Genomic DNA, 23,950 nt, shown 5'->3' on the forward strand with positions numbered 1-23,950 from the left:
TTCCGAGTCAGTAACCATATGAACTTCTGCGTAAAGGCAATTTCATCAATTCTGACATCTTTAAAGTACGTTGCTATATAGACATATCACATGCATCTCAATCATTATGGTATCTTATACAGAGTCACCTCCTTCCTTCTTTTCCAGTACTTTTGCATTGCCTACAAACCCTAAAATCAAGCCCAGACCCAGAAGCCCAGGTTCCCCTTGTTGTTGTTTTGGGTTTTTTATGTTATTCTTCTGTTTGGGATCCTAAAATGACAACTTCCTGCTATATTAAGGACAGACTTCTTTCCCTGGTCTTCAAAGTCCCCTCTAATTTCACTGCCACCCAACTTTTTAAAATTAACTGCCAACTATTCCCCAACCAGGGCTCTGGAGGTCTATTTCTGTGAGCCCAGGGGCAAGAAAGTGTATGTATATTATGGGCCATCATCACTGACTTGTTCTAGGAGCTGAGAGCCACCCTTCTCTAAAATAAAGCTGGTCAGCAGTCCCAGCACAGGACAGTGGGCTCAATATCTCGGCTCAAATGTCACCTCAGGCACTAGCTCCATGACTTTGGGCAAGACGCTTGACATCTCTACCTCAGTTTCCTTTATCTGTAAAATGAGGCAGCTCCCCATGTGTAATCCCTCTTTCCTAACCTTCCCCCCATAGTCCTCTCCTCCATTCTATCTCTTTCTTCTGCCCAAGTTCTCTATATTTTATGTTCACTGGCTCATTTTTAATGGCATATTCATGACTCCTACCTCTTATGTGAATACCTGAAATGCATCCCTGTGCTTTCTCCGCCCTTTCTTCCTCCAACAATGAAGCCTCAGAGAACAAAGTGTGTCATTTAAGCCTATTGTTTTTATTAGTCGCGTTATCCCAGTGGTCTGTGCCGTTCATTTTGTACATTCTGTCTTGGAATGCTCCCTACTTGTTCCATGTGGTTTAGTCTGGTCTCCTCAGCTAGACTGTAAGCTCCTTGAGGACAGGGACTGTGCTTAATATTCTCTGCAGCATACAGCTGGACATTATATAGAGTGTAAATAAATATTTTAAATTTGGATTAATTGATATATTTATGTTGCATGGATATGTATCTGTATTTTTGCATGTACACATGTACGTGTATATCTGTACCTCTCTATGTGAGACCACATCTGAGAATCTCTATGTGTGTTGTGTGGGTGGGTGGGAGTGGAAGTGTGGGTGCCTCCCACACATTCAGCAGGAGGAGTCCTTCTACTTGGGGAGGTAGGAGAAGGAGATGTCATCAGGCCTGACCCTCAAGGGTTGGTTTTGTTTGAGTAAAGCCTTGAGGCAAGGCTTTGGCTGAGTTAGTGTTCGTTCTCTCTGCTATAAACTATACTCCAGAGTCCTGGGGGGCCTGCCTTCCCCTAACTCCCTCGGGTAAACCTCTTCCCCCGAAGGAGCTGAAGACAAAGCAGGTGTTCCCATTCCCCCACCCACAGGAATGGAGAAATGTAGACTAGCTATTATTAACGGGGATGATCCACCTCTGAATAGTAATCATAACTAGCATTTCTATAATGCTTTAAAGTTTGCAAAGCACTCTACATTCATAATTTTATTTGAGCAGCACATCAACTCTATACACCAGGAATTATAGGTATTATTATCTATATTTTACAGACAAGGAAAATTAGACTCAAAAAAAAGATTAAGTAATTTATTGATGATAGAAGTAGAATTTAAATTTGGGTCTTGTGCACGCCAAGTCTTCCATTCTATCCACTAAGTTTATGTAAATTATATAACTTATCAAAGTTCATGCAACTAGCTAATACCAAATCTAAAACTCAAAATCTGGCCCTGTGGCCTCAATCCATTAAACTACATCATCTTCCTAGAACCTCTGGATTAGGAAAAGTTGCCCCCAAAAGGATTAGAGACTAGAGCAGAGTTTGGCCAAGAGTTGAGATAATAACAACAACAACAACAACAACAACAACAACAACAACAACAACAATAATAATAATAATAATAATAATTTTATTGTATTATAATATATGATGATTATAATTATGTAATTATAATCTAGCATATACTACATTATTTTATATTATAAATTACAGTATATGTTTTATATGTTATATTATTTTGTATTATAATATATTGTTATTATAAGAACTAACATTGTCTCATCTGAGACTCTGTCATCAAGGCCGAGTGTGAGACAGGAAAAGTTAAGGGAGATTTCAATAAAGAAGTCCCAAAACTCAATTGCTGAGAGGAGACTGGGGGAGGAGGATATGGGAATGAGAGCATTTAAATCCATGGAAATATAGGTAGAAATGAAGGATGAGGACTGTTCTTTTGTTCCACTAGGGATAGATCCCTTTCTTTTTTGTACAATGATAGTCAGCACCTTCGAGTTAACCCAAGGTGATCGCCAGTACACATATGTACACATACACATCAAGAGGTAGGGCACCAAATCTCATATTCAGCCTTGATCTTAGCCTGGAGAGACACAAGGACTTCTTCCTTATTCCTTTGTAATAGAGAATAAGTAGGATTGTGAGATTGCCAAAGATTCCCCCCCTTTCTGAACAACACTGGCTTACCCCAATGTAAGGGCAGAGGAGGTGGGCAGAGAATAAAAGCTGCATTGTTCCCAACCCTCGAAGGAAAGTTTGCAAGGAATTTCTGATGGAGACATTGAAGTCAACTCTGGAGGCCACATACAGAGTCACTTATCAGCCCATGGGCATCGAGCTTTCAGAAAATAGGAAGAAACCAATTAAATTCCTCCTCCACCACTGCCACCAAGAGTGTTTTCTGAGAGACATTCATTCATAATAAGGCAGTTTCTAACCGGAAAAGAAATAATGAGTACAGATAAAAACTAGTGTAATTGAAACATTATTTTTACTCATTGCCTGTCTTCAGAATTCTCTCCAGAAAACTCACTGAACAGATGGAAGAGCAGAGGGGAACAAAGAGAGGGCAAAAGAACAGGTGAATGTAAAATATATAAGAGAACAGAAAAAAATGAGGGAAAAGATGCCCTTAAGAACAGGACTATCCCAGGGTTTCACTATTTCTTTATAGTTACCAGAGTCACATAGCAAGTTCAGTTGTCTGAAGCTACATTTGAACTTATCTCCCTCACTTCAGGCCCTGCCCTCTATCCACTTATCACTGTGCCAACTAGATGCTCAAAGTGCTTTATAGTTTAAAAAGTTATTTTCCTCACCACTAAGCTAGAAGTTAGTGAAAATGTTATTTTTCCCATTTTACAGTCAACCAATAAGCGTTTATTTAACACATATTTATTTAATGCCAGGCACAGTGCCAAGCAGTGGGGATAACAAAAAGGAAAAAAAGATAAAACCTTGTCTTCCAGGAGCTCACAATGTATAGCTGAGGAAGCTCAATCTCAAACTGAAGAAGTGGCTTACATAATGCCAGAACAGCAGAACCATCTGAATTGACTCAGCTCAAATCAATTCAATTAGATAAGTACCTACCTTCTAGGCAGGCACTGAGGATTTAAAAAAAAAAAAAAAAAATCTGTGGCTGGAGTTTGTACTCTACTTTGAGGAAAGTACACATATGCAGTAACATTAATGTAAAATATAAACAAAAGCAGTTTTAAATATTTGGGAGGTGGAGAAGAGAAGCATTTATAATTGAGGCAATCAGAAAAGGCTGCTTAGAGAAGATGTCATTTGAGTTTGGAAGAGAATTAGGAGTTCCAAGAGTCGGAGAAGAGGGGAATCGTTCCAGATATAGGCAAGGGCCCAGGCAAAATCAGAGAGAGGGAAGAAGGGCTCTCACATACAAATAGGGTACATTGGCTAAAATATCAAGCTTATGGGGATGTTAACAAGTAGTTGGCTTGGAGAGACTGGAGCCAATGATGAGGGGCTTTAAATGCCATGCTGAGGAGTGAGAGTTTTATCTTTGAAAGAAGAAGTTGAGAATCACTAAAGCTTCTTGAACAATGGGTGCTATGTTTAGACCTGTTTTTTTAGGAATATTAATTTCATTCACAATAAGATTTTCAGACTCCAAATCCGATGTACTCTCCACTACACCACACTATCTTCACCAGTATCCTTTTTGCTAATTTAGTTGTTGGGCAATGGAAGATATCAAAATGGTACCCTAGAGCAGGATTCTTCACCTTTTTTGTGTCATGGCTCTTTGTGGCATTCTGGAAAATCAACAAACAGACCCTTTTGAGAATATTTTTTTAAATTTATAAAATAAAATCCATAGAAAATTAATTATATTAAAATACCATTATCAATTAAAAAAAAAAAAAAAAAAAAAAAAGGAAAGTTCTTAGACCCCAGATTCAGAGCCCCTACCCTACAGGGATAATGAAAGTAGCTTGACTTTGTCTCACCACATCAAATTTACTTACTTAGCCAATTCATCCTCAGAAGAAAACCCACCTTGAAGTTCTTTGGTTATGGTATAAATTCCAACTAACAGACAAGGATCAAGGGGGATGATGAAGGCAGAAATATAAAATGTGGAAGGACAAATTCAAAACTCAGAAAATCATCATTAAACAAAAAGACTGGAGTTTGAGGGAAGTTTCGCCATTTTTCTCTAAGACATCATCAGCTTGGCAGATCTCTGGTATATTCACCATTGGTCCTGTTAGTAAAACTTACTCAAACTACTTCAGGTTCAAGTTTGTAATTTGGGGAGGGAGGGAAGATTTTACAGTCAGTAAAGTCAACTTGAGTCCCCTCCCCCAAATCCCAAAATGCTAGATTTAGAGCTAGAAGGGGCTTTAAAGAAAATCTAGAAAGGATCTTTTTTATAGGTGAGGAAAGTAAGATTGAGAGAGAGTGATTAAGCAGGCAATAAGTGTCAGAGGTGGCATCTGAACCCAGTCCAGGTCATCTGACACCCAAGCAATGGTTCTTTCTACCATATTGTATAAGTATGTACACAATAAGTAGATCACCTGATCTAGCCCCCCATCATTTTAGGGATAAGAAAACTGAATTCCAAAGAGACTCTCCATCTAATAGAAGAATCACGGTAACTGCCAAAGAAATGGTGGCAGTCAGGGAAAAGTTTATAGTATACTTATAAGAAAGATATACCCAAGCAAAATTGAATGAAGTAAGGAATAAAGGTATCTTCTCCCTTCACAAAACCCAATAAAAAAAAAAAAAAGATTTATGTACACCATGTTCTGTTCTAAAAAAAAAAAAAAAAAAAAAAAAAAGAGTCCCATCTTCACTTATACAGCTTGCTCTTGCCACAATCAGAATCTGAATTATACTTTCTTTTGTAAGTAATCTACCAATCAACCTAAGGACCCCCTAGATTAGATTTATCATTCATTCACTCTCTCCCATCCTCTACTATTACATTCAGAAAGATCCAATAAAGTTCTCTTGTTAAATTTTAACTAAGGAAATGTCAGGTACAAGGGGCCCTGACTCCCATCAATACAGAAGACTATCTCCACCCATTGGGATTGGTTTTATAGCCCTGGGTCACAAGATAATGTTCCTGAGAACATCTATAAGATAACTTGGCCTACAGGTATGAAAATATAACTAACCAAAAACCATTTTTCTAGGAAATACAAAACTATATAGGGAAAAATAATGCACTCAGAAATCAGTTGTTTAACATATAGGTTAATATGGCCTAGTTAATTTGAGGAAAACTTCTTTTTAGTGGAGGATAAGGAGAGCAGGAGTCCCTGGAAGACTGGGAAGAAGCATGAACAACTCCAAAAAGTCTCACATTAAGTTTATTCTGACTTTTAAAAATCTGCTCATACTTTAAGAAGCAGGTACTCCTCCTCTGAAGAGGCAAAGCTGCTGTGAGATACATTCACACCTAATAGAGATGTTTTCATGAGGTTAGCATGAGGGTTCTTAGACACACTTTTTGGGTCCTTCTTCACTTCTTTCCTCCATCTTGCCTCAGAGTCCCTTAAGGGAGACGCAGAGAGCAGAGAGAAAAAAAGGAAGGTACCCATGCAGCCTAACTTCTTCCCTGGCTCCCTACAAAGCTATTGTGTATTTATCATGTGTCCTGCTGTAAACATTTAGGTTACCACAATTGCAGTAGGTTGCACGGATTATTTTATTCTATGTTATGTGAGGTTCATTGAGTCTCATGCAGATTTACTCAAAATAATATGCAAATCACAGAGCCCGGGCCCTTTTCTTAACAGGACTACAGCATTGCTCCTCGGTGGCACCTGGGACCTGGGGATCCTTTCTCCACTTACGTTTAGCGCACAGCCTGGGACTTGTCCCTGCAGCCTCACCGGGTTAGCCGTGCCGCCGTTGGGACCTCCCGCATGGACACCCACCACCCACTCCTCTTGGGACTGCCCTGGCAGGGCTGGTGTGGGTGCAGCAGAGCCTGCCCCTCCTGGGCTGTGGGCTCGGCCGGTGGGCTCCCCTGTTCCATGGGTCCCCTGTTCTGCCTCTGGGTGCAATTCGAGGTTTTCCTCTACAAAGCTTGATATGGTGTAGGTGCTGCGGACCAGAGACATCCTCCATGGTCCAGTGTGCCCTCAACATCATCATCCCACCCCACCCAGGCCCAGGGTTCCACTCTAGTGAAGGGCAGGAGTGGGAGGGTGGGAAAGTTAGAGGAGGAGGCTTTTGTCCCCTCCCCGTCTTCCACCCCTCCATATGTCACCCTTCCAGAACCTGGGGGACAACCCATCACTCTGACCGAGCCTGCCTCCTCTCATACAGCAGGAAGTGGTGAGAAAAGGGGGCTATAGGGTGGTAAAGGAGGGGGAAAGAGAGTAGAGCAAAAGAAGGGCTTAGCCTAGCCTTACCAAAAGTTTGCCAAAATCATTCAGCCATAGAAAATCTATTGCATCAATCCACTTGTATTTTCCAGTATCCCTCTTCTGCCCCCCAATGTATCCAAACCCATGTTTTAGAGCCCACCCCCGTGTCTCTTAGCTTCAAATATACTCAAAGATACCCACCTCTTCCTCCCCATCCCCACCCTCAGAGCCCCAGGAAAGACTCTCCCGTAGAGATGAATCCGGTCTCCCAGGGAAAGCCCAACTCAGGAGGGGGAGAGAGGCAAAGATCACTTATTTAATCCCATTTCCTCATTCCGTTGCTTTGTTTTCACTAGACCAGGCCTTGTTTCTTTAGTTCAGCACTCATTTCCACGACTAGGTTAGTGGGGGGTGTTCCCGTGTGTTTCCAAAAGTTTACACTTCAGCTGTCTCACAGGCTTATTGTGAGGGTGAGGGCCAAGGGCGGTCTCCAGGGCCCTGAGCTTTGCTGAGGCAAGTATCCCTCGAAGCAAAGTCCCATGCTCTGGAAACGTCCCTGGCTCAAGAAAGGACCCTGGGGGGTTGTACTTGACCGAGAATCCAGGGGTGCACAGCGATATGGGCATTTGCATGACTGAGAAGAATCGCTGATGTCTTGTTTGCACATGTCACTTACTTGAATATGTTCCAATAAAATGATTCGAAAGCAGGCTGTTGCTATAAAGTGATTTATAAATCCTTGCCGGTGAGGTCTGAGGCTTTTGAACTACAGAGCAGCCACCACCCTCACCCCACCCCCGTTCCTCCATCATGCCCCCCAGAAGGACCTGGCCAGGCTGGAGTGGGAGGTATCTGGAAAGGGGCTGAGCTGAATGTGGGCGATGGTCACAGCAAATGGTCCCTCAGAGGCAACACTTTTCCTCTCCTGTTGCCTAGAAACAGAGTTTATATTCTAGGGTGGAAATTACCATATGGAGCCAATGATTTTTTTTTCCTTTTTCTTTCTTTTTTTTTTTTTTTTTTTTTTTTTTTGAGGCAGACACAAGGTTATAGACCTGCTCTGTCATGGAGCAACCAAGAGAGAGGAGGAGGAAGGAAAGACAAAGATTTCACGTTGTTCTATTCAGAGATAATTCTTAGTAAATGCCCACATTAGCGGAGCTGTGAAGCTGCTCCCTGGATCAGAGATTTAGAGCTGGCAGGAACCTTAGAGATCATTTAATCCAAGTCCCTCATTTTATAGATATGGCCATAAAGGGAAGTGGCTTTCCAAAGGTCAAGCCGCCTCAGGTTGCAAATGGGCCACAGCCCAAGCCTACCACTGACTGTAAGAAAGAGAAAACCTTATTTCCCGAAGTAGATATCCCGAGATGACTTTTTTCTTGGCCGTTTTCTACCTTCCAGGACATAGTATAATCTTGAGAGAACTGACCAGGACCCCAACTCAGGGCCTGATTGATTCAAGTCTTCCAGTCAATATTAGGTGTGTGACCCAAACAAGTCACCTAACTTCTCAATGCTTTAGGAGGAGTTTCCTCATACCAGTGAAATCACCTATCCATTCCCTATTTTCCCCTCCCCACTTCAAAAATAAATCTACTCCTACTTTAGATCTGGCCAGGATGGTAAACCAGTAACTCAGCAAGTGAACAGCAGTCATACTTCGGCACTTTTTCTCTTCAGAACAGGGTTCAGGTGGGAAAGGAGGGATTCCTGAAAACTCCATGAACACAGTGATCCTATTCTTATACATCCCCCCCCCCAAGCCCAGTCATGAGGAATTCTCACATGGGGAGATAAAAGGGAAAAACAACCACTTCTATCTGTGTAACAGATAGGGAAACTGAGGTCCATAGACACAAACTGACTTTGCAACCAACTTGATTGTGGCTAGAGTCAAGCTGTCGGGATTTCCAGACCAGAGGATGTCTTTAGAGCTAGAATCCAACCTTAGACTTTTCCCACCCTGCCGTTCTCGCCATTACCCCTGCTCTAATTTAGCTCCGTGGAACATTTTCTATCTGTCCAGTGTGTACCAAGGCAGCCCCAACTGTCCCTGTGTCCTCTTCCTGTGAATTTTGAGCATCTCCTCACCAGGGGGAAGAATGGGGGTTCACACTCGATGAATCCAGCAGCACACAGCAATCTGGGATTGACAACAGTACCAACCAAGTACACAGGGCCAGGGCTTACTGGGCTACTTAGGGCATAGTGCTAATAAGGCCAGATGCAATTCCCTTTTAGATCACCTAGATTTGCTCCATCCCACGGATGTATATTACACACAAGCATCAGCCCCAGATATCCATCTCCTTAATTTGTATTATTGGTTTCCCAGTTCCCAAGTGGATGCATTTAAAATTCACATCTGCCTTCTAATCGTGATCATAGTCCCTGACTCCCCTTCCCCCTGGCTAAATAAATAAATAAACAAGAACAAAAGTCTAAGTTTACTAATAAAAATGACAAATGTTTACATAGTACTTGGAGGAATATACCAATCCATTTAACCCAGTGAGGTAGTACAAGTCTTAGAATCCCAGTTTTACAAAATAAGAAGATACATGCCCCACAGAACTTAAGTGACTTGCTAACACTCACACAGCCTATAAGCACCAACACTTGGCTCCAGTCCTGGGTCATCTGGTCTGAGATCACGACTTATTCCTCTGGAATAAGTCTGTCTCTAGTAAACATCATTCTTTGGTCAATCGTGTGCCTGAGGTGCCAGAGGGAGTAAATGACCCAGATTCAGGCCGGACCCTTGAGGGGACCCCAGCCTAAGACAGACAATGGTATGGACAAGAGATGACCAAATAAAGCAGCAGGTACCAGAATAGGCAATAGGAATACATACATATTACACATGCATTACCCAAGTTCAGGGCCATTGCCTTTGCAGGGTGAAGAGCAAAGCTAAAGGCATTAATGTTGGCGTCCCTTTAGAATGATTGCTTGGGATCTGGAATTGTCTAAAGGGGCATCTGGGCCAATGAAGGCCTCCTTTTACAGTGAGAAGTTAGTTACCCAAGACCACTGAGTTAGGAAGTTAATAAATTAGGGTCTAAATCCATTGGTTAGTTATGATTCACTTACATCTATCTTCCCCCTCCCCACCCCTGCCTTCTCACAGATGAGACTAGGTAGATTAGTGAGGAATCCTGGGCCAGCCATGGGCCCTGCAAGGCAACATTCTGGGTAACTAGAATCTGAGAGAGCCCCCAACCCGGGGCGGGGGGTCATAACTTAGATGTGCCTGCCTAGCAGACTGGGCTAGCTTAAAGAACCAGAGACAGAACCTGTTTCAGGAACTGTGTTCTTCCCTTTTTAATTGGCTGCCTATCTCCTTTCTACTTCATAAGGTTACATACCCGTCTCCTTTGGTCTGTGTAACAAGGTTTGGCTGCCAATGAATTCTGAGCCCCCGGGCTATTTGAGCTCCCCTGATTACTGGGAACAGGGCCTTAACTATTTTTATTGGCATCCCCACTGGGGAGGAACACATCCCCTTCTAAGGATGATAGACGGGCTTTGGAGAGCACTCTCTGAGTTGGCAGAGAGAGCCAGCCCAGCAAAATGACTTCAGAGCTATCAGTCTCTCTGTCTCTCGCTCTATCCCCACCACTCCCCAACAATAATAAACTCTTTCCAACTAGTCTGCTCCAGTGCCTGAGATTCTGAACTGTCCCATCCTCTGCATTACACCCAAAAGACCCAGTGAAGATGCAAATGGCCTTGCCAAAGGGCCCAGATCCCTTTTAGCCATTAGCCCAGATTAACTGATGAAATGACCTAGCCGTTGTTCACAGGGCTAGCCAGCAAAAGCAGGCTGACAGGTACATTTGGGTAGATGGCCTACGTGGGGAACCCCCTGGCATGGGATCAGGCAGTGCACGGTGAGAACCCAGTCACCTACAAGTGAGGACTGATTGTAGGAGGAGAATGGGAGGCCCTGATGGCGGTTTTTAACAACTTCATAATTTTACCTTGGAAAGAATAGTGAAATAGGAGGCAGGAGGCCAGACATCTAGCTTCTCTACCACTTAGTGTCGGGGTGGGTGGTGAATTACATAAGCTCTCTAAGCATCAACTGCCTCAGGATCAATAAAAACCTGGAGAGAGAGAAAGAGAGAGACAGAGACCGACAGACTCAGAGACAGAGACTGCCCAGTGGGGAACCGGCCCCCATAGGGGTAGGAGTTCAGGAAAGAGCCCAAGAAGGATGCCACAAAAGAACCATAGATTCCAAACTAAAAGGGACCTAAGAGGCCATCTAGCCAAGCCTCTCATTTTACAGAGAGGAAACGGAGGCCCAAAGATTATTAAGTGATTTGCCCAATCAGTGCAGAAATCAACTGGTTTGAGAATAGGTGAAGGGCACTGTGGTTGCCCCTAACAGGGTTTATGTGAGGATTTTGTTACTCTCTGTTTACTACAAAGTGGTGACAATGATAAAACTAAGGGACAATCTGGGGGGGGGGGGTAGGAGATTCCGAAGGAGAGGTTAGCTTTGACTATTTTCCCCATAGCAAAAAGACTAAACTATAGGTTCTCTTTCTCAGAATTCCCAGTATCCCAGCTATAGCTAACCTACAAAGCCCAATGAAGTATTTTGGAAGTAATTTCACCACTTTCGGTTAAATATTGTAATCCACACAGCAACATCCTAAACTTAGATGTGGTTACTCATAAACTAGACTAAAATATTCCCTTATATTTATTTTCCATTTAATACATTTTGATACACTCTTATTTAACCCAAATAATAATCTCATGAGATAGGTAAGGCAAGTTTAAATACACCCATTTTACAGATGAAGAAAGAGACAGACAGACAGACAGATAGACATTATAGATGAGAGAGCTTTTTTTTTTTATTAAATGCTTAGTTTGTGCCAACCTAACTACACAGAAACATTAAATGAGCATAAATAATGTCAGATCAGGACTATAATTTGAGTCTCCTGACACTGCCCCAAGTCACTTAAAATTGGAAGAGCAAGAACCCAGAAATAAAAATGCAAACTCAGTCTCATGTTCACCCTAGTCAGGCATTAGAAAGGCAAACCTGTCAGAAACAATTCAATAAAATCCAATAAAAAGAATTAACTGTTGCAGTATATGTGCCATTGCTTCATTTAATTAGCATAAATAATTGAAAGCCAACTATATTTCTAAAACATGCCACAGAATGAGTGGGTTCTGTTGTCTGATAGCCAATGAATCATGTCATCAGCCATCTGAGCACATTGAAGTGCTCCAAAATCACACAGGCAGAATCCAGAGACATCCCTCCCCATCCCTGCATCCATAAATTGATATCTCCATAAAAATTCTTATAATTATTGCCTCCATTCCCATAGTTCTTTGCAGTCTGTCAAACACATTTCAGTGTCTTATTTGAGACTCCTAACAACTCTATGAGCTAATTACCACAGGTACTCTCATCATGCCCATTTAATAGCTGAAGAAATGAAGGCTTAGGGAGCTGTGAATGATTTTCCCAGTCATATGACTAGTAATGGTCAGAGATAAGATATGAACCTGAATCCATATTCATCACTTTGTTCCATCACTGCCCGACATCAGCATCAAGCTTCAAATAATTCCCATTTGGATAACAGAAAGATGAATGTCCAAAGACTAATAAAGTATTCTGGGATGAAAGGTACAGAGGCTATGTATTGTGTAGCTAGGTTGGCAGGCCTTAAATATGCTGCCCAAGTGTTATTGAAAACCATTATTTTTATGTCGTAATTAAAAAATGGAAAAGACAGATCAAGTGGAGAAAAATGTCATGTTGTGGGCTGGGGGTGGGGTTCAGAGGGTGGAGCGTCACCAGGAGAACAAACCCAGTGGGTGTGAAAAACCTTCATCTGTTGTTTTTCACCATACTTGTAACGCTGGAGCCAGGGCTTGGCGCCAGTTCATCTGGCCCTAGCCAAATACTATATAACAAAAGAAACAAAGCCAAATCCTCCTACCCTGAGGCATTCAACAGCAGTATGGTCCAGTCCTGGACTGGAAGTCAGAAGACCTAAATTCAAATCCCAACTTTGCCATTGGACTTGGGGCAAGTTCACATCTGAACTTCTGTTTCCTCAACTATAACCTTAGGGAGCTGAATTAGGGAATTTCTAAAATTCTTTCAAATTCTATATTAAGAATTCTTAACCTGGCATAAGTGGACCCCCCAAAAGGCAGAACTTTATAATCCTATGCATTTTATTTTGTGCTTTTAAAAACAGTCTTCTGAGAAAAGATTGGTAGGCTTCAGACTACCAAAAGGATATATGACATCACAAAACATTTAAGAACCCCATGTGTACATCTGTAATCTAACTGGGAAAAAAAAGATTGAGACAAATAATTAGAAAAGGGGACAATTTACATGGAAATCATCATCGTAGTTTTCTTTTAATTCCCCTGAAAACTCCTCCTGTCCATCAGGGACTGTGTTTTCTTCAGCACTCTGGAGAAGACTACACCCATTGGCAGTAGTCTGAACACTGTTGGTCCAGAGCAGCAGCCCACCAAAGCAGGAAGGTCCTCAGCTATAATATTTACACTGACCCCAGATGGTTCTAGTCCAATACCCCAAAATTGTGAGTTCTATTCCCCTCATCTTCAAGAAAACCCCACACAGAGGGGAACAAAGAAAAGGGAATTTTTTTTTCTCAATTAACCATATGCAAGATTTTCAGAATGTCCCCAACCTGACAAGATAAATTCATAGGATCATAGATAAATAGACCATTTAGGGCAATTGGGTGAATAGAGTGTTCAGCCTAGAATCAGAAAATCTCAAATTCAAATCTTGCTGTAGTCTTAAGAGCTGTGTGATGCTGAACAAGTCATTTAACCTCTCTCATCCTCACTTTCTTCCTGTGCAAAAAGAGAGATGGACTCAATAGCCTCCAAGGTGCCATCAGCTCTAAATCTATAATTCTACAATTCCAACTCCTCATCTTACAGAATAAGAAACTGAGACCTGGGAATGAGTCCAGGTCACCCAGGCAATAAGCTTTAGAGGCAGCATTTGAACTCAGGTCTTCTCTCAAGTCAGTATCTCTTCCTCTGTTTATAGTTCTCAAACCAGTATTTCAACTGTCATTGGCCATTGATCTGAAGTGCATCCATTCCATTGGTTTGTTTCCAGTATCCCTGCCACTGAGATTTTCATCAGCCCTCTTATGTCAACTTGAGACTCTGGTCATATGGGGCAGTGCCAGGATCCATAGTTATTCTGGAGCACATGATGAGAGAAGTCTATTTCTTTCTCAAAATCTTTTCTTGGTTAAGGAATATTGTATGGCCCCTCACCATGCTGCTGCTGGCTCAGGATTACCTCCTAAGGATCCACTAAAGTCTCCCTGGACCTGCTCTCTCCCAAGACTAAACATCTATACACACCTATATATATATATATACATACTGTGCGTAGGTGTGTGTGTGTGTGTGTGTGTGTGTGTGTGTGTGTGTGTGTGTGTGTGTCTTTATGACTGACTTGGGCTAAGGAGAAGAATTTGTTGTGGTTCAAGGTTTTGAGTTGTATCCAACTCTGTGATGCTATTTGGTGGGAGTAGTTCGCCATTTTCTTCTCCAGCTCATTTTACAGATGAGGAAACTGAGGCAAATAAAGTTAAGTTGCCCAGAGTCACACAGCTAATAGGTATTTGAGGCCAGATTTTAATTCAGGGAGATGTCTTCCTGACTCCAAGATCAGCACCCTATCCACTGAGCCACCTAGCTGCCCATCTATTTATTATCTAGATAATGAATACATCAATACATTAAAATCAGAAAGGAACTACTTTTTGATCTGATTTAGGTCACACTCGGGAGGGATGTACATGTGGCCTGTGAGTCACTGACTCCTAGAACTTGGCAGTGAATTACCTCCACCCCATACTCCTAGAGATGCTCCATTTACAGGGTGCTGTAAACATACCTGCTACAGAAAAGTTACTGACCAAGGCTCTAGGGGAGAAGATGGTCACTAACCTGAAACAGTCATGACCTGTGGCTGTTGTAACAAATACGTCTTCTGGGCCATATAATTGCAAATCTTGAATTTGCAGAGTATCAATACTGTTTCTACCATCTGGTCGTTTGTAGCTTTCTTGGGAAGCCAGTACAAAGAGGAGCTTGGTATAGCAGATAGACCACCTCACTTACAGTCAGGAAAGCCTGGGTTTGACTCTTACCTCTTACTCACTAGCTGTATGACCCTAGGTGAGTCACTTAACTACTTGGACCTCAGGTTTCTCAATTGTAAAATAAGGGATTTCATCTCCAAAGGTCCTTCCAGATCTAAATCTCAGATCCTGTAGTCCAATGAATTGATGTGACTCTCTACAGATACAGCATTCAAATTGTAAGGGGTGGGGGTTTCTGTAGCTTTCCATTAAGTTTTACATAGGAAAAACCTATCATCCAGCCCCATAGACAACAGTGTATTTATCTACATTCAGATTAAATAAGTGAACAGGAAAATATTAAAAAAATAAATGCCTTTCTTTTAAATAACTCCAGACTAGGAATCAGTCTTATCTTCATTTTGCTACAATTTTAATTGTGACTTTTGGCGTTCCTGGAACTTCATTTTTTTATCTGTAAAATGGAAAGATTAGGATGGATTGTCTTTGAAGTTCTTTACCATTTTAATATTCTATAATCCCCCTCCTAAGGCAGTTAGGCCTTGAAGTAGATAGAGCACTGGGCCTAGAAGTCAGGAAGACACAGAAATGCCTCTTTGATTCATTTCCTCAATACAACATAGGAGATCAAATAGTAAACATTTATTGCACACTTATTGTGTGTAGAGTACTGACAAGTCATAAAAGAGATATAAAGTTTAGATAAGAAACAATCTTTCATGGTGCTCATGGTCTAGTGGAGAGCAATCTATTAGATTGGCTAATAGGCCAGAATAGGAAAATGACAAATGTCGGAGGGAATGTGGGGAATAGGAGAGACTTTAATTCACTGTGTGTGGAATTCTGAACTGATTCAGCCATTATGTAGAAGAGTTTGGAACTAGGCCAAAAGAGCTATAAAACCCTAAGATATATATATTATATATAAGGAGAACTATGCACAATTAGAATCTATAATTTCACTGATGTAGGGAACTCTTTAGTGAGAGAATACCTTTTACCAATACAAGTCAACACTTTCTTGGCAATGTATAGTCTTTGAGAGTGGCTTAGAGCATTGAGAAGTGACTTATCCAGCATCATATAGACTGCTTATGGGTTACAAGTTAGTTTTGAACCCACTATTCCTGAATAAAAGACCAGCCCTTCATTGACTGCCACATTTTCTCTTTTGGTATTATATGATACTGAGAAGTCTTTGGGGGATTTACAAAAAGAAGGACTCTGTAGGGTCTGGGAGTTGAGAGTAGGGGAAGAAGTCATTGCCAGAAGGAAATTAAGGAAGCCTCCCTGAAGGAGGTGGCAGTTTTATAGGAAGCGTAGACTTCAACAGCGAAAGGTAAGGATGGGCAGTCCAAGACAGTATGAGCAAAACCTATGGGCAGGAGAGTACAGTTAGTGCTCAGTGACCGAGAAAGGCCCAATTCAGCTGGAGCACTCAATGCATGGAGGGATAAACTAAGTCTGGAAAGGAATATGGCATCTCACAATAGAAGGCCCAAAGATTAATTATGGCCAAATAAGATTCTTTCTGCTTGATCTGTTATGGAAAGCCTTGGTGAACCCACTGATCAGAAGTCTAGTTGTCAGAAATCACCTCTTTTTATCCATAACTTTTGAGGAGAAATAAGCAACAGTTGCTCCTTAGAGAAATCCTTGAGAATCCACAATCTTGTCACAGCCACTTTCTGAAAGAGGGGAGAAAAACAAAATCAGGCTTCCATCACCATATGTCCTGAGGCTCTTCTACAAAGCATAGTATAGTGGAAAGGGCTCTGGCTTTTTGAATCAATTCTCCTGAATTATATTTCTTTTATAGGGAATTTTTAGGGGAAATTCTCTCTACCAATGCACCTTCAATGCAATTTACAGTCTTTAGAAGACACCCAGAGAATGGAGTTAAGTGATTTGCTCAGGATCACACAACCAGTAATTTGTGTCAGAGTTGAAACTTGAACCTAAGTCTATCCATTGTGCCATGCTACCTTTGAGAAAATAATAGAAAATAATTTTAAAATTTGCAAGAGATGTTGGGTGCTGGATTTGATTACTGAGCATGGAGCTTCAGGACAGAACTTGGGAGTTTATCACAAGATTTTGAGTTTAGGAGGACAAGAAGGCAAATGGCACAAGCCAAAATGGGAATATTTTGGATAAGAGAGAAGACATATATTTATAATACTGATTCACCTTTTATCTAACAATTATAATCTTTAAATAAAAGTTGTCTGTAAACATTTCACTATTCAAATTTTAGACTAAGACATAATATCAAGAAAGACCTAAGTATTTTGAATGGACCCCCTGTGACAACCTTATGGAAAAATAGAGCTGAAGTCACACAGTATAGATAGGGATGAACAAGAAATGTCATTCACATCTTTTGGTATCCTCAGCTTAGAATAGCACCAAGCACATAGTAGGCACTTAAATGTTAATTGATTGGCATCTGCATTAGTAGAGGAAACAAACAAAATCCATAGATCAAAGATTCACTGGAATAATATTACAAAGATCAAGAGTGAAAGAAAAACAATTCAGAATAGTTTGCCATTTTTATCACTAAAGATTAACTAGTACTGTTCACTGCTTAATTTAACTGTAGGTTTAGTGCTTGGGCCTGAAAAGAACTCGTCCCTATCTCTTTTCTTAAAAGTGAAGACCTTTCAGTCTGACATTTCTTTAGTTTCAGAAAAACTGAGGAAGGAAATGAAAGCATCTTATTTCAAGCTGTTTCTACCCACTTGAGTTTGCCAAAGTTCAACAGCATTAGCAAAACTCTGTCCAGTTTGCCTTACCATCAATAAAGCCCATGCCTACTAAGCAGTTAGTATAGTTTGGAACATCTCTTCTAATCCATTTCTTTTAATAAGAAGAGTTGGCTATTTTCTTGATCTTTTCCATGTTTCCTTTTCATTTCACAGCAAAAACAGGACAATAAGAAAACACTATAATTTCCATTCTTTCCCATCTGTGTTAATCCTGACTCTTTCCAATCAGGAAAAACTACACATAACCACAAACTTTGCATCTCTCCAGTTACTCCTTTTTCTCCATCTGATCTGCTAACTTTTGTGCTAAAGTTATTTTGCATAAAATAGCTTAAGGATATACACTGATGAGCCCTTGCCAAACCTCTTACAAGTATTTTGTCTTACTTTCTCATGTTCAAATGCATTTTAGAAACAACACATCTTTAAGCATAACTACACATGGTGACAACAAAGGGAATTGGGGAGTGGGAAAACAGAGTAAAAATATTTCAAATAATATGTAAAATGTATATGATACTTAAATATTCTTGCTTGATGGATCTTACGTATTTAAGTGCCTTTTGAGATAAGATATTTGAGGATAAAGTTGAATAGAGACGAGTTAATGGCAGATGGAGTGGGTGTTTGGGGACACACAGGGGTTGAGAACATTTCAAGATTTTGGCTCTAAGCTTTCAGCAGCAGGAGGACAAAAGGAAACACACCAAGTTATGTAGTTTTAATTATTTGGCGAGAGAAATTACACATTGTATGTATTTTACTACAAACAGTCTGAATTGTAAGGGTTTGGAGCCATTCCTCTTATCCAAACTACCTTCTTTGAGCTATGGCGGCTGGACTTTGAATAGTCACTTGTCTGTTTGATTCAATGACCATTTTTAAAAGCATCTTTTATATGCAAGGCACTGTACTGGCCCTAGGGCTACAGAGATAAAAATGAAATGATCTCTGACTCCAAGGAGCTTACATTCTACTGGAAGAATACAACCTATTCACAAACAAGTGGCTACAAAATAATTTGAAGAGGAAAATATCTCTAATGCACAGGAAGATCAGGAAAGCCTTCCTAGATGATGTGGCACCTGGACTGAACATTGAAATTAGGTAGGGCTACTTTTCTAGGTGGCAAGAGTGAGGAAGGAATGCATTCTACACAAAGGTCAGAGACAGGCTGTAAAATAACTGTTTGGCCACAGCGACTGAAACAAAGGGTACAATACAAGAAAAGTGAAAAAACTCTCCCAAAGAAGATGGAATTCGTGCTGTAGAAGGCTTTAAATGCCAAACAGAATAGTTTGTGTCTTAAGAGGCATTAAGGAGCTACTCAAGATTTTTGAGCAGTGAAGTGTCATAGTAGGCCATATATTTTAGGAATGTTCATTTGGCAGAAGTACAGAAGCTAAATTAGAAAGGGAGGACTGAAAGCAAGAATTCCAACTAGAAAATCATGGCAATAAGCCAGATTAGAGGTGATTATGGCTTGATCTAAGGTAATAGTCTATTAGATTGAAAGAAGGGATCAGTTAATCAATAAACATTTATTAAGTGTCTGCTATGCGCCAGACTGTGCTAAAATGGATACAAGAGATGCTGAGGAGATAGAATTTATAAGCATTTTGCAACTTTGGCTGGGGGAGAGGATAGATGAAGAAGAGGGATAGGAAAGTCAAAGATGCCTCCAAAATTGTGAAAATAAGTGGTGACATTTTCAACAAAAATAAAGAAATTAGGTAGAATATTGAGTGTAGGGGGAAAATAATAAGCTCCACTTTGGACATGTTGACTTTGAAATGCCAACCGGACATTGAGGGAGAGATTGACAATATAGTACTGAAGTTTGGGAGACAAAATAGGGCTGAAAGTGTGGATTTAGATGTAATCTGTGTAATTATTTTAGTTTGGGAATTGATCATACCTCTAAAAGAATATAAAGAAATAAGAGAAAACCCCAGATGGACAATAGGAACACACATGCATAGTGAATAGAACAAGGATGATAATTCAACAGAGAAGACTAAGAAAGAGAATCAAAAGAGAGCAATGTTATAGAAGCCAAGAGAAGAGAAGAAGCTCAAAAGGAAAGAATACACTCTTCCTCTGCAATGTTTAACTCATCAGAGAGGTCAACTAGAATAAGAACTGAGTAAAGGTCATTAAATTGAATAGTTAAGCAATGGTTATTACCCTTGAGAAGAGCAGTTTCAATAGAGTGGGGAGTAAGAGGGAAGAAACATGTCCTTAGATTATCTGTGCACATTATAACAACTTAGTTCCATTCTGACTTAGGCTATATGTTTCAACTCCGTGAATCTTTCATTATACTTTTATATCAAAAGAGAATGCAGACAGTTATTATCTTGACTTCTTAAAGCAAAGCGCAACTTCCTGGGGAAAAATCCACAATGCTATTTCCTCACAAAGCAGAGACACAGTCCTTTAAAAAGAAAGGGTTGGTACATGTACAAATAAGAGTGAAAGAGATGGCAAAAGGTTGGTTTCTTCTTCTTAACTACCAGAATAATAGTATCAAAAGTTTAAGGATATAGAATGAAGATTAATCCGAATACCTTTAAACCTGGAAGCTCAGGGCGTAGTAGAATGAATGCTGAAAATCCTGGGAGGACTCTCAAACTCTGCTCTCAGTGACTCCCCAAGATGGTTGTGCATGGCAGAGTGTGCACAAGGACGTACACCTGGCCATATATCAGGTTATTGATATTCTTAGTCTCTAGACGAGAATGTCCTAATGAGATCTTTCCTAGGAAAACGTTCTAAAAGTTATAAAATCTCAAAACTCTAAGGAACCCTAAGGATCATCTAGTTCAAAAATTCTTAACCTTGGGGCTGTTAACTTGTTTGTATTTCACATGTTCCAATAACTGTATTTTAGTATAGCTAGTTTCCTTTGTAATTCTTTGTATTTTATTGTACACATTTTAAAACATAATTCTGATAAAAGGAGTCCACAAGATAGCCAGAGGGGTTACAAAACATAAACAAAAGTTATGAATCCTTGTTCCGAGCCCAACCTTCTTCATTCTATAAATAAAAAAAAGCTGAGGCCCCCTAGAATGGTTTCCTTAAAGTTACACTGTCAGATCCTGGAAGAGCCAGTACTAGAACCCTGGCCTCCAGGTACTCAGTGCAATCCCACTACTCACCATTTGCTGGCCCAAAGTCTGGAGCCATCTACCATGAGGCTGCTTCAGAAGGCCTGACCAGTCTATGCATCTACTTGCAAATCTAAAGAGAGCTAACCAAATCCCAGGAGAGGCAATGAGGAGGAGGGAAGGATGAAAGGAAAGCTTTGTTTCTTGGGTAAAGAGAAACATTCAGTTAGATGGTAATGTCAGGAAAGTCCTAAAATGGCTCTAGTTTAAAAAACAAAAAACATACAACACATATTTCAGGCATATTAAAATACATTGCAAACCTCTCTCTACCATTTAGGTTTTATGTGTCCCCAGGAGCCTCTTAGATCCCCTCACTAAAGTGCATTGCTCCTTTAGGAAGGAACAGACAGCAAGCAAAATCCAAATTCCAATCCATTTGTGATATGGGAGCCGAGAGATTTGGGAGATTGTTTATATATACACATAGATATAAATATAGACACACATATAGTTATCCCTTCCACTTTGCAAAGGAGATAAGGAGGTCATGCCCCCACAATCTGGAAAATCCACCTAAAATTTTTTGGTCCAGAGAAGTGTACTGAGAAGAAATCTGAATTATAATTGTATTATAAGATAAAATATGTTAATATTATACAATACTATACATACATTTTATTCATTTGAGTTTCTAAGCTTTTTCTCATCTATTTGACCTTTACGTGTCATCTGTGGCTCCCAAAAAATTTCTCATTTAATTTCTTATGTCATCCTACAGTATATTGAAATAAATCACAATCAGGAAGGTCATGGTTGTGATAGGGATAATTGCACACATATATGTATGTGTATGTATAATTGTACATAGATAAGTAAAATACATATATATATAATCAATAAATATAGCATATAGTTACATTAGAAATGATTAGCAACATGATAATGATACAAAAAATAAAAATTATGTTTTCCAGATGAATCATTTCATCATAATCCACCAGGATCAAATGCATCCTATGTCCTGGCAAACATATATATATATATATATATATATATATATATACATATATATATATATATATATATATACTTACTAGCACTATGAGCCTGGGCTAGTCAGGGTTAGGGAGAATAAAATGAGAAAATATTTGTAAAGCACTTAGCATAATGACTGGCATTTAGGCACTTATAGAAAATGTTTGTTTTCTTCCTTTGTCTTATGTCTAATCTATGAAGATTGGGGAGGGTGGAGTTCAAGATGGAGATGATTAGTGGGAGAAGAGGATGGTCACTGCTTTGCAGGCAAGATTGCAGAAGAGAATGAATTGTAGTATTTTCTATGTTTTCCCTGCACAGTGCAAGGAGGAAGTAGAAATGGAGTAATTGGGTGAAATTCAGCTTAGCCTTACTTTACAAGATCAAAATGCAAAAATAGGAGGTGGAATAAGCTATGCAAATCAGCCCTTTTATTTCAGTCCTTTTGTAAAAAAGATTATAGACCTAATTAAGGAAGTAGACTGGAGCCATATAATGTCACTGACTAGAGTTATACTAATATGGGAGACAAGACCAGTACAAACTATTCTTCTGCCCTTGGCAAAGTTTGAAAAAAATGTCCCTTGGGTATTACTGTCTCCTAGAGGATTTGATCTTTATGATCAGACTTGACTTTTTTTTTTTTTTTTTTGGTCTAGACCTGTTATTTCATTCATGTGAGAATTCCTGGTGTGGAGATTCCTCCTACCAATCCAGCTAATCATTTGTAACTTGTAGACTTAAAGGGAATTGCTTGCCAGTCTAAGAAATTAAAAACTTTTATTTGTTCTTGCTCTGTCAAGTCTAACTCTTCATGATTCAATTTGGGCTTTTCTTGGCAAAAATACTGGAGTGGTTTGCCATTACCCTCTCCAGCTCATTTTACAGATGAGGAAACTGAGAGTTAAAGTAACACAGCTCAGAAGTATCTGAGAACAGATTTGAACTCAGGTATTCCCGATTAGACCAACACTTGATCTACTGCGCCTCCTAGCTGTCCTAAATGACTTGTTAGTATGCATCAAAGATTCCTGCAGACATCTCTACATAGCCTTAAGCTTCTCTTGAGTTATTCAAACCTCCAGTAGATGGATGATCTCATCAATGTGAGGAATGCAGAATGCAGCCCATCTGTGCCATCCCCCCCCCAAGGGCATGACACTTGCTCCCCTCATCTTGTAGTACTTACAGAATGAGCTCCGTAAACCAGTTATCATGAGCATAATTACTGCCGATATATCATCTGTGGCAAAGCATGAAGCAGTGAAAGCTAACACATATCTTTGACACTTGGTGACTTCTGTGTAAAGATGTAAGAGAGGATAACAGAAAATCCATTAGAAAGCATGGTTCAAGATCAAAAACTATAAAAAGTCCAAGGTTTAGAGACTGCTGGGGAACCTCACTCCTATATATTAGGTAAATGTTATTCAAAAACAGAGTTGAAGGGGCAATGTGTGGAAACCACTGAATGTTCCCCCTTCTCAAAAAAAAAAAAAAAAAAAGGAATTGGCTCCACCTTAATAGAATGGTCACCAAACTTAGGGACATTTCTGAATTAGCCCTCTGTGGGCAGTCATGTCATTGCCCAGTCAAAAATCAATACTGGAATTAAAAGTGGAAATTACCACCTAATTAGGAGAAAAGGTAAAAAACGAGAAGCTTTGTCTTACTATATTAGCTACTCCAGCCCAGGTTTTTTAAATGAACTACTGAAGACCCCCCCCCAAAAAAAAAGGAAAATAGCAAAGAATGATCCCAATTAGCACCAATTCTTGGGGAAGCTTTAGCTGAACCCAAAAAATTCCCATAAAAGATTCCAGAATACACTTCAGCCAGCAAGCATTTTTAAGCATGGTGGTTAGAGGCAGCACAAAGTAGAGCACAATATCATTTACAAAAGCAACCAGTTAGCAGATGGATAGAGAGCTGGGCCTGGAATCAGGAAGATCTGAGTTCAAGTCCAGTCGATGACACTTACTAGCTTTGTGACTCTGGACAAGTCATTTAGCCATATTTACCTCAGTTTCCTCATCTGTAAAATGAGCTGGTGAAAGAAATGGCAAAATACTTCAGGATTTAATATACTAATATATTAATATATTATAGTATATACAT

General features: G+C 40.0%; 1 protein-coding gene across 11 annotated transcripts in view; it reads left to right on the plus strand.

The window, feature by feature from the left end:
- The window catches only part of KALRN (kalirin RhoGEF kinase), a 934,437-nt gene that overhangs the window by 677,220 nt on the left and 233,267 nt on the right, over nt 1-23,950 (plus strand). Inside the window, exon 35 of one of the 11 annotated variants that reach the window (XM_074301439.1) lies at nt 6,176-7,460. The exons of the other annotated variants lie outside the window; for them this stretch is intronic. Within the exon in view, the coding sequence (XP_074157540.1) occupies nt 6,176-6,238 (63 nt within the window). The 3' untranslated portion in view covers nt 6,239-7,460. Of the gene's footprint in view, nt 1-6,175; nt 7,461-23,950 lie in introns of those variants that run through there. 11 annotated transcript variants of the gene reach the window in all.

Source organism: Sminthopsis crassicaudata, chromosome 3, assembly GCF_048593235.1.
Source record: "Sminthopsis crassicaudata isolate SCR6 chromosome 3, ASM4859323v1, whole genome shotgun sequence".
In the NCBI taxonomy this organism is placed as follows: Eukaryota; Metazoa; Chordata; class Mammalia; order Dasyuromorphia; family Dasyuridae; genus Sminthopsis; species Sminthopsis crassicaudata.